We start from the raw sequence: 13,380 nt of genomic DNA on the forward strand, positions 1-13,380 counted from the left end.
CCAACCCCAATATCACAGGTAATGTGTAGAAACCCTCTCCCACCATGCTATCACAGGTAATGTGTAGAAACCTTCTCCCACCATGCTATCACAGGTAATGTGTAGAAACCTTCTCCCACCATGCTATCACAGGTAACGGGTAGAAACCTTCTCCCACCATGCTATCACAGGTAATGTGTAGAAACCTTCTCCCACCATGCTATCACAGGTAATGTGTAGAAACCTTCTCCAACCCTGCAATCACAGGTAATGTGTAGAAACCTTCTCCAACCCTGCAATCACAGGTAATGTGTAGAAACCTTCACCAACCCCTCTACCACAGGTAATGTGTAGAAACCTTCTCCAACCCCTCTACCACAGGTAATGTGTAGAAACCTTCTCCAACCCTGCAATCACAGGTAATGTGTAGAAACCTTCTCCAACCCTGCAATCACAGGTAATGTGTAGAAACCTTCACCAACCCCTCTACCACAGGTAATGTGTAGAAACTTTCTCCAACCCCGAAATCACAGGTAATGTGTAGAAACCTTCTCCAACCTCTCTACCACAGAAAATGTGTAGAAACCCTCTCCAACCCCAATATCACAGGTAATGTGTAGAAACCTTCCCCAACCCCTCTACCACAGGTAATGTGTAGAAACCTTCTCCAACCCCGCAATCACAGGTAATGTGTAGAAACCTTCCCCAACCCCTCTACCACAGGTAATGTGTAGAAACCCTCTCCAACCCCTCTACCACAGGTAATGTGTAGAAATCTTCTCCAACCCCGCAATCACAGGTAATGTGTAGAAACCTTCTCCAACCCCACTATCACAGGTAATGTGTAGAAACCCTCTCCAACCCCTCTACCACAGGTAATGTGTAGAAACCTTCTCCAACCCCACTATCACAGGTAATGTGTAGAAACCTTCTCTAACCCTGCAATCACAGGTAATGTGTAGAAACCTTCTCCAACACCGTAGTCAAAGGTAACGTGTAGAAACCTTGGTCTGCTCCACTCTCACAGAAGGTAGTGAAGCAACTCCTGGCTGTCCTGCTGCTGGTAGCCCTTAAAGCGTGGTGGATCCCTGGAAAGAGAGAGAGAAAGAGAGAGCTACAGAGAGAGAGAACACAGCTCAGTCAGAACACTCACTAAGAAGATAAACACTTCCTTCAGAAACTATTCATACCCGCTTGACTTATTCCACATGTTGTATTATAGCCGGGAAAAAAAATTCTCAACCATCTACACACAATACCCCATAATGACAAAATGAAAACATCTATTTGACGTTTTTGCAAATTTATTGAAAACAAACTCCAGAAATACAGTGGGGCAAAAAAGTATTTAGTCAGCCACCAATTGTGCAAGTTCTCCCACTTAAAAAGATGAGAGAGGCCTGTAATTTTCATCATAGGTACACTTCAACTATGACAGACAAAATGAGAAAAAAAATCCAGAAAATCACATTGTAGGATTTTTAAGGAATTTATTTGCAAATTATGGTGGAAAATAAGTATTTGGTCAATAACAAAAGTTTATCTCAATAATTTGTTATAGTCCCTTTGTTGGCAATGACAGAGGTCAAACGTTTTCTGTAAGTCTTCACAAGATTTTCACACACTGTTGCTGGTATTTTGGCCCATTCCTCCATGCAGATCTCCTCTAGAGTAGTGATGCTTTGGGGCTGTTGCTGGGCAACACAGACTTTCAACTCCCTACAAAGATTTTCTATGGGGTTGAGATCTGGAGACTGGCTAGGCCACTCCAGGACCTTGAAATGCTTCTTACGAAGCCACTCCTTTGTTGCCCGGGCGGTATGTTTGGGATCATTGTCATGCTGAAAGACCCAGCCACGTTTCATCTTCAATGCCCTTGCTGATGGAAGGAGGTTTTCACTCAAGATCTCACAATACATGGCCCCATTCATTCTTTCCTTTACACGGATCAGTCATCCTGGTCCGTTTGCAGAAAAACAGCCCCAAAGCATGATGTTTCCACCCCCATGCTTCACAGTAGGTATGGTGTTCTTTGGATGCAACTCAGCATTCTTTGTCCTCCAAACACGACGAGTTGAGTTTTTACCAAAAAGTTATATTTTGGTTTCATCTGACCATATGACATTCTCCCAATCTTCTTCTGGATCATCCAAATGCTCTCTAGAAAACTTCAGAGGGGCCTGAACATGTACTGGCTTAAGCAGGGGGACACGTCTGGCACTGCAGGATTTGAGTCCCTGGCGGCGTAGTGTGTTACTGATGGTAGGCTTTGTTACTTTAGTCCCAGCTCTCTGCAGGTCATTCACTAGGTGTGGTTCTGGGATTTTTGCTCACCTTTGTGATCATTTTGACCCCACGGGGTGAGATCTGGCATGGAGCTCCAGATCGAGGGAGATTATCAGTGGTCTTGTATGTCTTCCATTTCCTAATAATTGCTCCCACAGTTGATTTCTTCAAACCAAGCTGCTTACCTATTGCAGATTCGGTCTTCCCAGCCTGGAACAGGTCTACAATTTTGTTTTTGGTGTCCTTTGACAGCTCTTTAGTCTTGGCCATAGTGGAGTTTGGAGTGTGACTGTTTGAGGTTGTGGACAGGTGTCTTTTATACTGATAAGAAGTTCAAACAGGTGCCATTAATACATGTAACGAGTGGAGGACAGAGAAGCCTCTTAAAGAAGAAGTTACAGGTCTGTGAGAACCAGAAATCTTGCTTGTTTGTCGGTGACCAAATACTTATTTTCCACCATAATTTGCAAAGAAATTCATTAAAAATCCTACAATGTGTTTTTCTGGATTTTTTTCTTCTTATTTTGTCTGTCATAGTTGACGTGTACCTATAATGAAAATTACCGGCCTCTCTCATCTTTGTAAGTGGGAGAACTTGCACAATTGGTGGCTGACTAAATACTTTTTTGCCCCACTGTATCTAATTTACATACGTATTCACACCCCTGAGCCAATACTTTGTAGAAGCAGCTTTAGCAGCGATTGCAGCTATGAGGTTTCTGGGTACGTCTCTAAGAGCTTTCCACACCTGGATTGTGCAACATTTGCCCATTATTCTTTTCAAAATTCTTCAAGCTCTGTCAAATTGGTTATTGATCATTGCTAGACAACCATTTTCAGGTTTTGCCATAGATTTGCAAGTAGATGTAAGTCAAAACTGTAACTCGGCCACTCAGGAACATTTACTGTCTTCTTGGTAGGCAACTCCAGTGTAGAGTTGGCCTTGTAGGTTATTGTCCTGCTGAAAGGTGAATTCATCTCCCAGTGTCTGGTGGAAAGAAGACTGAACCAGATTTTCCTCAAGGATTTGCCTGTGCTTAGCTCCATTCTGGTTATTTTTTATCCTGCAAAACTCCCCAATCCTTAATGTTTACAAGCATACCCAAAACATGATGCAGTCAACACTATGCTTGGAAATTGAGGAGTGGTACTCAGTAATGTGTTATATTGGATTTTCCCTAAACATAACAATTTGTATTCAGGACAAACAGTTCATTGCTTTGCCACATTTTTTGCAGTATTACTTTAGTGCCTTGTTGCAAACATTATGCATGTTTTGAAATATTGTATTCTGTACAGGCTTCCTTCTTTTCACTCTGTCATTTAGCTTAGTATTGTGGAGTAACTCCAACATTGTTGATCCATCCTCAGTTGTCTCCTATCAGAGCCATTAAACTCTGTAACTGTTATAAAGTCACCATTGGCCTCATGGTGAAATCTATGTTATCTATCTTCCTCTCACCGAGTTAGGAAGGACGCCTGTCTCTTTGTAGTGACTGAGTGTATTGATACACCATCAAACGTGTATTTAATAACTTCTTTATGCTCAAAGAAATATTCCATGTCTGCTTTTTTTACCCATCTACCAATAGGTGCCCTTCTTTGTGAGGCATTGGAAAACCTCCCTGGTCTTTTCGGTTGAATCTGTGTTTGAAATTCAGTGCTCGACTGAGGGACCTTACAGATAATTGTATGTGTGGGGTACAGAGATGAGGTAGCCATTAGAAAATCATGTTAAACACTATTATTGCAGTGATTCCATGCAGCTTAGTATGTGACTTGTTAAGCACATTTTTAATTTTGAACTTATTTAGGCTTGCCATAACAAAGGGGTCAAATACTTATTGACTCAAGACAGGTTTTCATTTTTTATTAATTTGTAAACATTTCTAAAAACATAATTCCACCTTGACATTATGGGGTATTGTGTTAAGGCTACTGACAACAATCCCAAAATGTCATCCATTTTAAACACAAAAACATTGCAAAAAGTCAAGGCGTGTGAATACCTTCTGAAGGCACTATACAGACAGGCATTATAGTAGCCCAGGAGCTGAAGCCTTCAGATCTCAAGTAAGTTTATTCATCACCCAAGCCTAGTTTTGCAAGCTTATTCTCTACACTGCCCAGAGGACTGAAGCTCCTGTACCCAGAGAGTTGGGACCAATTCACACAGGTCTCTGAAAAGGCTTAGCCTGAGAAACCAAATCTCACACAAGTTGTATTTTTAGTTCCTTAGCTGGTTCCACAGCTTCGCTTTTTCAGCTGCGGGACTTAAGAAACGGTTTACACCTAAATCTCTCACAAGGAGATTTAAAGACCATTCATGCAGCGAAAGCTAAGAATGGAATGCTGTGTTTTTGTGAAAGAAAGGGAAAGCTGTTGAAGCGGATGTAGTTGACAGTGTTTTGGAATCTTACACACACACACACACACACACACACACACACACACACACACACACACACACACACACACACACACACACACACACACACACACACACACACACACACACACCCACATGCACACGCACGCACACACACACACACAAACACACACACACACACACACACACACACACACACACACACACACACACACACACACACACACACACACACACACACACACACACACACACACACACACACACACACACACACACACATGCATGAGACACATTGCTAACAACAGACATCCACACACACATGCATTAGACACATTGCTAACAACAGACATCCACACACACATGCTTAAGACACATTGCTAACAACAGACATCCACACACACATGCATTAGACACATTGCTGACAACAGACATCCACACACTCATGCACACACATGCGCGCACACACACACACAGTACGTACTGGATATGAGCGCTCAGTTCTCTTAGCCTTGAGTCAGACAGTACAGAACAGGTCCCTTTCAGAGCCAGTCACAGAGAACAGATTGCTTTTCTAAACTGCATGGTCAGCCATCACTCACTAAGTCACTCTGCACCTAGATACACACACAGTGTTTGTCTGCCTCAAGTTACAGATAACCCAGCAACAGCAGATCACATCTCTTTGATTTATTCATCATATTTATACGTTATTTTACAGACACTAGCACATGCATGAACACTGACATTCACACACACACACACACACACACACACACACACACACACACACACACACACACACACACACACACACACACACACACACACACACACACACACACACACACACACACACAGGTGCAGTCAGTTTGTCTCATTATGTGTATAAAATGTGGAAGCTACAGGCAGCACCTGTTAAATAGAGAATCAGCTAGCCATAGAATTACATATAGAACCTGATTGTTATAAAGATGTGTTTGATGCTATTCATTAGGCTACTCCCATTACCTATTGTTAGAAAATCCCCATGTGATTCGAGTGAAGGCATTTTCCCTCAGTTTACTATTGCAGTGGTTAGTGGTCAGTGCTCTCGGAGCTCCACTCATGTACATCGGCGTTCTATACGAGTTGCACCCACAGACATGTGCATGTATGTTGGTCTACATCCACAGTTGCTCGAGAAGCGCACACCCCTTTTCCTGCAGTTTTCATTTTTTCATTGAATGTATTATTTTGGTTATTGAGATCTCTGCTTTTAAATGTACCGGTTGAGTTAGAAAGACCTGTGTGAATGTGAGGATGGTTATTAGTCTTTGGTAGATATTTTAGCCCAATACAACCTCTGTGTTGGGTAAATAGTTTTCAACCAGTTACTTGGTTATTTGCAACCATGAAACCATGAGGCAATGGTTCAGGCAATGGTTTAGCCAGGGCCGGACCTACCAATAAGCCACATAAGCAGACACTTTTTTAACACAGATTTTTGTTTAAAAAATTGTAATTCAGTCAGGGTCTCAACTTACTGTTGAGAGTTATAATAGTAGAATACACAATTTTCAATTTCTAAATGTGGTTGTGCATCAGCAGTTTTTCTCTTCTCATGTCAGTCACTGACAGTCACTCAATAAGCCCATGCCAGCTATATTTTTTAAATGGCTAAATTAACTTACCTAGCAAGCTAAATCTTGACTGAATTACCTACCAGGCACTAAGGGCATGTATCAATAAGGGGGATCATTGCTTTCACCTGGTCACTCTGCCATGAAAAGTGTAGGTATCTTTAATGTTTTGTACACTCTGTGTAAATAACCACTGCTACCTGCACTATCCTTCTTTAATATATGCCATTTAGCAGACGCTTTTATCCAAAGCGACTTACAGTCATGTGTGCATACATTCTTTCATAATAAGGATTGGTGTCCTGCTATTCAAATCAATTCTAATAGTTATTATAGCGGTTAAGCATTTAGGTATATAAGTGTCTTCTATCGGCTGAAAGCTTAGATTCTTGTTAATCTAACTGCACTGTCCGATTTACAGTAGCTATTACAGCAAAAACCTGCAATGGGATTGTTTGAGGACTGCGCCCCACATCAAAATATTTTTCCAATTAGGCACAGGTTTCATACATTCACATATAAAGAGTAAATATTCACTTACTTTTTGAAAATCTTCCCCTGATTTGTCATCCAAAGCGTCCCAGCAATAACATGTAGTGTCATTTTTTATATCCCAAAAAGTCAGTTTAGTTGGCCCCACCGATTTGAGTTTACCACTCGTTCAACTTGCAGAGAAAGGAATCCGAAAATCTACCCCTAAACTTTGTTTCAACAAGTCAAAATGCATTTCTATTTACTCCTCAGATACCCTCAAATGCAATACAACTAAAATATTTAGTATGTTCAATTGGAAACCGATTTTAGCAGGTGCGTCCTGTCTTCATGGCGTGCGCAAACATGAATTTCCAAGATTGTGTCCCTGTACTAAAACGGATATTTCTTATTTGTTTTTGAAGTTACAAGCCTGAAACCTTGAACATAGACTGCTGACACCCTGTGGAAGCCATAGGAATTGCATCCAGGGAGCTAATTTTTAATATGACCTTTTACTTTTCTTTCTAAGAGGATGGTCTCTCTCAACAAAAAAAAATTGGTTGTTTTTTCTTTGGATCGTCTCTTACCATATCTATTGTGTTATATTCTCCCACATTATTTTAAAATTTCAACAAACTTCAAAGTGTTTTCTTTCCAATGGTACCAATTATATGCATATCCTGGCTTTAGGGCCTGAGCAACAGGCAGTTTACTTTAGGCACTTCATTCAGACAGGAAGTTGAGAAAAAAAGAGGCCTAGCTCTAAGTAGTTTTAAGCTACACCCTGGATCAGAGATGTGTTTGTTCTCAAGAATCCAATGCCATACATCCATAGGGTTCTCAGTTTAACAATTGACCACAGCGGACTCTGTCTAACCGCGTCTAACCATGTCTAACAACTACGCGCAATACGGTTTTTGAAACCTCAGAAACTCTACTTTAATTTCACTCCAAAATACATTTTCAACTACAAAAGATTCACTTACTGTGTGCTGTTTTAACATGAAGTGTCGTTATTGTGGCGGCCATGACAGAAATGTCTCCCTTTTGCCCTCAGAACTTGTTTTTCACCAATTAACCGTGTCGGTGGATTGAACAAAACGGTTTCCACAGAAACAGTAGAAGGATCTATTTTATTTTCCCTTCTCCATTCTCTCTTTATTCTCTTCTTCTCTTTGAGGCTGCTAGCTGCTATCGCTATCTGCAGGCCATTATTAGGCTCTGTTTTAAGTCTGTCGGAGGGGAATTGGATTGGAGCTTTCTTCATCTGCTTTGTCTTATTTGTACACAAAGGAACCAAGGGCAGCTTTTCTAGGACACCATGTTTCTGGGGGCAGGAAAGAGAGACGCACTGGCTGAGTTGGGAGGAAGGGAGAGGGCTGGACAGAGAGGGTATGCGTGTGTGTGCTGGGTTTTTGAGGTGTGCCCACGTCCAGAGGCGGAAATGAGAATGGATAGATTGATTAGGAGAGCTAACAGTATGAGTAATGTGTCTAATTAACATGTAGACCTTGGCTGCTACAGCTTTGATGGATTCCTTCACTCTCCTCTCCATTGAAAGACAGGCCCATCCCGTATGTGTGTGTGTGTAATAAAGTATACATGCATGTGTTGTCTCTGAGTTTGTGTGTGTGTGTGCGCATGATGCTTACTGTGGATAATGGTATGTTAAAAGTGTGTTTCCTGGTAGTTTAACGCCTTGGTGTTCTAGTTCAAACATCCTGAGTAAATTGTCTGGCTGTATAAACCCCACTTTGCCATCCTGCTCGCTGTCATGACGACTCGTAAGTGTAAAGCAGAGAATACACACTTAACGCTTAGATGTAAATCAACAGTGTACACAAACACAGGCACTGTCACGATTGTTGTATAAATAAGTGGACCAAGGCGCAGCGTGTGTAGAGTTCCACATTTTATTAATAGTGAAATCTCCAAAAACAACAAAGATATAACGAATGTGCAATAGTGCACATAGGCACTAACACGAAACAATATCCCACATCGCAGGTGGGAAAAAGGACACATGAAGTATGATCCCCAATTAGAGGCAACGATCATCATCTGCCTCCAATTGGGAAGCATACACACACACACCAACATAGAAACACAATAACTAGAAAAGAAACCCTAGTCACGCCCTAACCTATTACACCATAGAGAACCCTGAGGGCTCTCTGTGGTCAGGGCGTGACAGGCACACAGACACAGACGCACAGACACATACACCAGACAGGTTGCTCAAGATCCACTGAGAAATTCGACTTCGGTCTAGGTTAACAGGACGTCGGCAGATGAAGACCAGCCGCTTGGGGCAACGGGGAGCGCTGTAACATCAAGTAGGCTTGGGTTTTGCTAGGGTGTTGTGGACAGGGCTGGCGGATGGGTGTAATATATTCAATCTAAGTGCTTTTAAAAAAAATGTTTACCTTATTCCAAACCTTATCCCAAAACGTAATCTTACCTTAACCATTCAGTAAAAAACAAAGCCTGTTCTAACATAGTATTTGCCTCTCTCCTTTTCTCTCTCTCTCTCTCTCTCTCTCTCTCTCTCTCTCTCTCTCTCTCTCTCTCTCTCTCTCTCTCTCTCTCTCTCTCTCTCTCTCTCTCTCTCTCTCTCTCTCTCTCTCTCTCTCTCTCTCTCTCTCTCTCTCTCTCCCTCCCCTCCCTCCCTCCCTCCCTCCCTCCTTCTCCTTCTCCCTCTCCCTCCAGGTCGCGCATTGCTGAGGTTGAACGGGGAGAAGTTGGAGAGGATGGGCATTGTCCAAGAAACATTGAGACAGGAGGTTCTACAGCAGGTCCTTCAGCTACAAGTCAGAGAGGAGGTCCGCAACCTGCAGTTGCTCAGCAGAGGTGTGTGTGTGTGTGTGTGTGTGTGTGTGTGTGTGTGTGTGTGTGTGTGTGTGTGTGTGTGTGTGTGTGTGTGTGTGTGTGTGTGTGTGTGTGTGTGTGTGTGTGTGTGTGTGTGTGTGTGTGTGTGTGTGTACACGTGTGTTTAAGGACATGTAAAGTGTTCCATAAACACACACGTCCAGACATCAATAGCCTGCTGAGGTCACTGTGTGCTGACCTGGATTCAGCTGTCAATGAGGATAGAACACAGCAGTATAAAATACGATATAGTCAAAGGTAAAAGTGTATTATTAATATCATGATTTTGGCATCCTATTTATAGGATCAACCATGGATGAATGATAGGAAACCTAGCTTCTCGTTGAAATGAGGGTGTCCTTTGTTTGGCAATTCAGATGTCAATGTAGCCTACTTAAACCCAACCTCAGTCTGAATCTACTTTCACATACAATTAGAGGGGTTACTTTGTCAGGGTGGAATTGTCCATTATTATGAACCAGTAGGTGGGTGATTGTCACTTAATCACACTTAATGACACTTTCTACTATTATGAGAAAACTTGGATTATATTAATATTGATATGAAATATACAGTATGTATATGTATAGAAATAAATGATTGATCTGTTATGAATTATTATTCACCAGTAAGGATTGTAAACTTTTTTTGGCCTTCTTCACATTGTGGCCTCATTAATTAGAACAATTATATATATAGACACTACTGTTCAAAAGTTTGGGATCACTTAGAAATGTCCTTGTAGCACAAACATTTTAATTAAATAACATAAAATTGATCAGAAATACATTGTTGTAAATTACTTTTGTAGCTGGAAACGTCTGATTTTAATGGAATATCTACATAGGCGTACAGAGGCCCATTATCAGCAACCATCACTCCTGTATTCCAATGGCACGTTGTGTTAGCTAATCCAAGTTTAGCATTTTAAAAGGCTAATTGTTCATTAGAAGACCCGCAAAACACCAGTCTTAACGTCAACAGTGAAGAGGCGACTCCGGTATGCTGGCCTTCTAAACAGAGTTCCTCTGTCCAGTGTCTCTGTTCTTTTTCCCAACTTAATATTTTCTTTTTATTGGCCAGTCTGAGATATGGCTTTTCCTTTGCAACTCTGCCTAGAAGGCCAGCATCCCGGAGTCGCTTCTTCACTGTTGACGTTGAAACTGGTGTTTTGCGGGTAATATTTTGTGGGAACTGAGGCTCCATGGATTGATGAGGAATTGAAAAACTGTATGGTTGAAAGAGATGGGGAAAGGGGAGTGGCTAATAAGTCTGACTGCACATCTGACTGGCTGATTTACTGCAAATTAAGAAATTATGTGATTAACCTCAACAAAAAGATGAAGAAACTGTATTATGAAGCCAAGATCAATGATATAAAGAATTATCTTTCATTGAATCAGATGGCTTATTCATCACAAAACCATTACATTTAATGCTAATTATTTTAATGATTATTTAATTGGCAAAGTGAGCAAACGTAGCCAGGAAATGTCAACAATGAACATTGAGCCATTGTATTCATGCATAAAAAAAACTAATAATGAAAGAAAAGCATTGCAAGTTTGAATTTGGTAAAGTTGGGAGAGGTGGAAAAATGTATGTTATCGATCAATAATGACAAACCTCCTGGCATTGATAACTTAGATGGAAAGCTACTGAGGATGGTAGCTGACTCTATAGCCACTCCTATCTATCATATTTTCAGTCTGAGCCTCGAGGAAAGTCTTTGTCCTCAGGCGGGAAGCCAAAGTAATTCCGCTAACTAAAGAGTGGTTCTAACAGCAGACCTATAAGCTTGCTGCCAGCTCTTAGCAAACTGTTGGAAAAAATTGTGTTTGACCAAGTACAATGCTATTTCCCTGAAAAACAAATCAACAACAGACTTTCAGCATGCTTATAGAGAAGGGCACTCAACATGTACTGCACTGACACAAATTACTGATGATTGGTTGAAAGATATTGATAATAAGAAGATTGTGGGAGATTTTAGTGCAGCCTTTTATATTATGGACCATAACCTGTTGTTGAAAAAACTTTTGTGTTATGGCTTTTCAACCTTTGCCATATCGTGGATTCAGAGCTATCTATCTAATAGAACTCAAAGAGTTTTCTTTAATGGAAGCTTCTTTAATGTCAAACATGTCAAGTGTGGTGTACCGCAGGGCAGCTCTCTAGGCCCTCTACTATTTTCTAGTTTTACCAATGACCTGCCATTGGCATTAAACAAAGCATGTGTGTCCATGTATGCTGATGATTCAACCATATATGCATCAGCAACCACAGCTAATGAAGTCACTGAAACCCTTAACAAAGAGTTGCAATCTGTTTTGGAATGGCTGGCCAGTAATAAACTGGTCCTAACCATCTCTAAAACTAAGAGCATTGTATTTGGTACAAATCTTTCCTTAACCTATTATGGCATATCGGGATCGATATGATATGACAACTACCTGTGAAAATAGAGGGCGCCAAATTCAAACCACAGAAATCTCATAATTACAATTCCTAAAACATACATGTGTCTAATATCATTTTAAAGCTATTCTTGTTGTTAATCCCACCAAAGTGTCCCATTTCAAATAGGCTTTTCAGCGAAAGCACTACAAACTATTATGTTAGGTCTCCACCAAACCACAATAAGCACAGCCATTTTCCAGCAAAATATAGCCTTCACAAAAAGCATAAATAAAGATAAAATGAATCACTAACCTTGAATTATCTTCATCAGATGACACTCATAGGACTTCATGTTACACAATACATGCATGTTTTGTTTGATAAAGTTCATATTTATATCAAAAAATCAGAGTTTACATTGGCTATTTAGATTCACTAGTTCCAAAAACATCAAGTGATTTTGCATAGCCACATCGTTTCAACAGAAATACTCATCATAAATGTAGATGATAATACAAGTTATACACATGGAATTATAGACATACCTCTCCTTAGTGCAACTGCTGTGTCAGATTTAAAATAAAGTTTACGGAAAAAGCAACCCATGCAATAATCTGAGACGGAGCTCAGAACAGTAGCCAAATTAGCCTCCATGTTGGAGTCAACAGAAAACAGAAAATACATGATACATGTTTCCTTACCTTTGATGAACTTCAGCAGAATGCAGTCCTAGGAATCCCAGGTCCACAATAAATGCTTGATTTGTTCGAAAATGTCCATTATTTATGTCCAATTAGCTACTTTGGTTAGCGCGTTTGGTAAACAATTCCAAAGTCACAAAGCGCATCCACAATAAATGTCAAAAAGTTCCGTAACAGTCAGTAGAAACATGTCAAATGATGTACTGAATCAATCTTTAGAATGTTGTTTACATATATCTTGAATAACGTTCCAACCGGAGAATTAGAATTACTTCAGATGAGCGGAGGAACGCAAGTCCTTCCCCTGTGAACGCGCCTGGGTGACTATTTCCTGTGTCAATTTCCTGTGTCAATCGACCCCCCTTCGCATTAGAGTCATCAGACAAAGTTATATTGACTGCTGGAAGTGAAAGGAAGTGTTAAACTCATACATATCTCGTTGTAATTTCAATGAGACCTTGGTTGAAAATCTGCCACCTCCAGAATAAATAAAAAACGGAAGTGGAATTTCTCAGGTTCTTGCCTGCTATATGAGTTCTGTTATACTCACAGACATAATTCAAACAGTTTTAGAAACTTCAGAGTGTTTTCTATCCAATACCAATAATACTATGCAAATATTAGCAACTATGACTGAGGAGCAGGCCGTTTGATATGGGCA

The 13,380-nt window shown here is 40.7% G+C and overlaps 1 protein-coding gene across 1 annotated transcript in view; it reads left to right on the forward strand.

Annotated features, from left to right (window-relative positions):
* The window catches only part of LOC127912479 (sterile alpha motif domain-containing protein 10-like), a 183,820-nt gene that overhangs the window by 149,170 nt on the left and 21,270 nt on the right, over positions 1-13,380 (forward strand). The window contains exon 4 of the mRNA XM_052481880.1: positions 9,460-9,600. Coding sequence (XP_052337840.1) covers positions 9,460-9,600 — 141 coding nt within the window. The remainder of the gene's footprint in view (positions 1-9,459; positions 9,601-13,380) is intronic.

Source organism: Oncorhynchus keta, chromosome 27 (assembly GCF_023373465.1).
Source record: "Oncorhynchus keta strain PuntledgeMale-10-30-2019 chromosome 27, Oket_V2, whole genome shotgun sequence".
Lineage (NCBI taxonomy): Eukaryota > Metazoa > Chordata > Actinopteri > Salmoniformes > Salmonidae > Oncorhynchus > Oncorhynchus keta.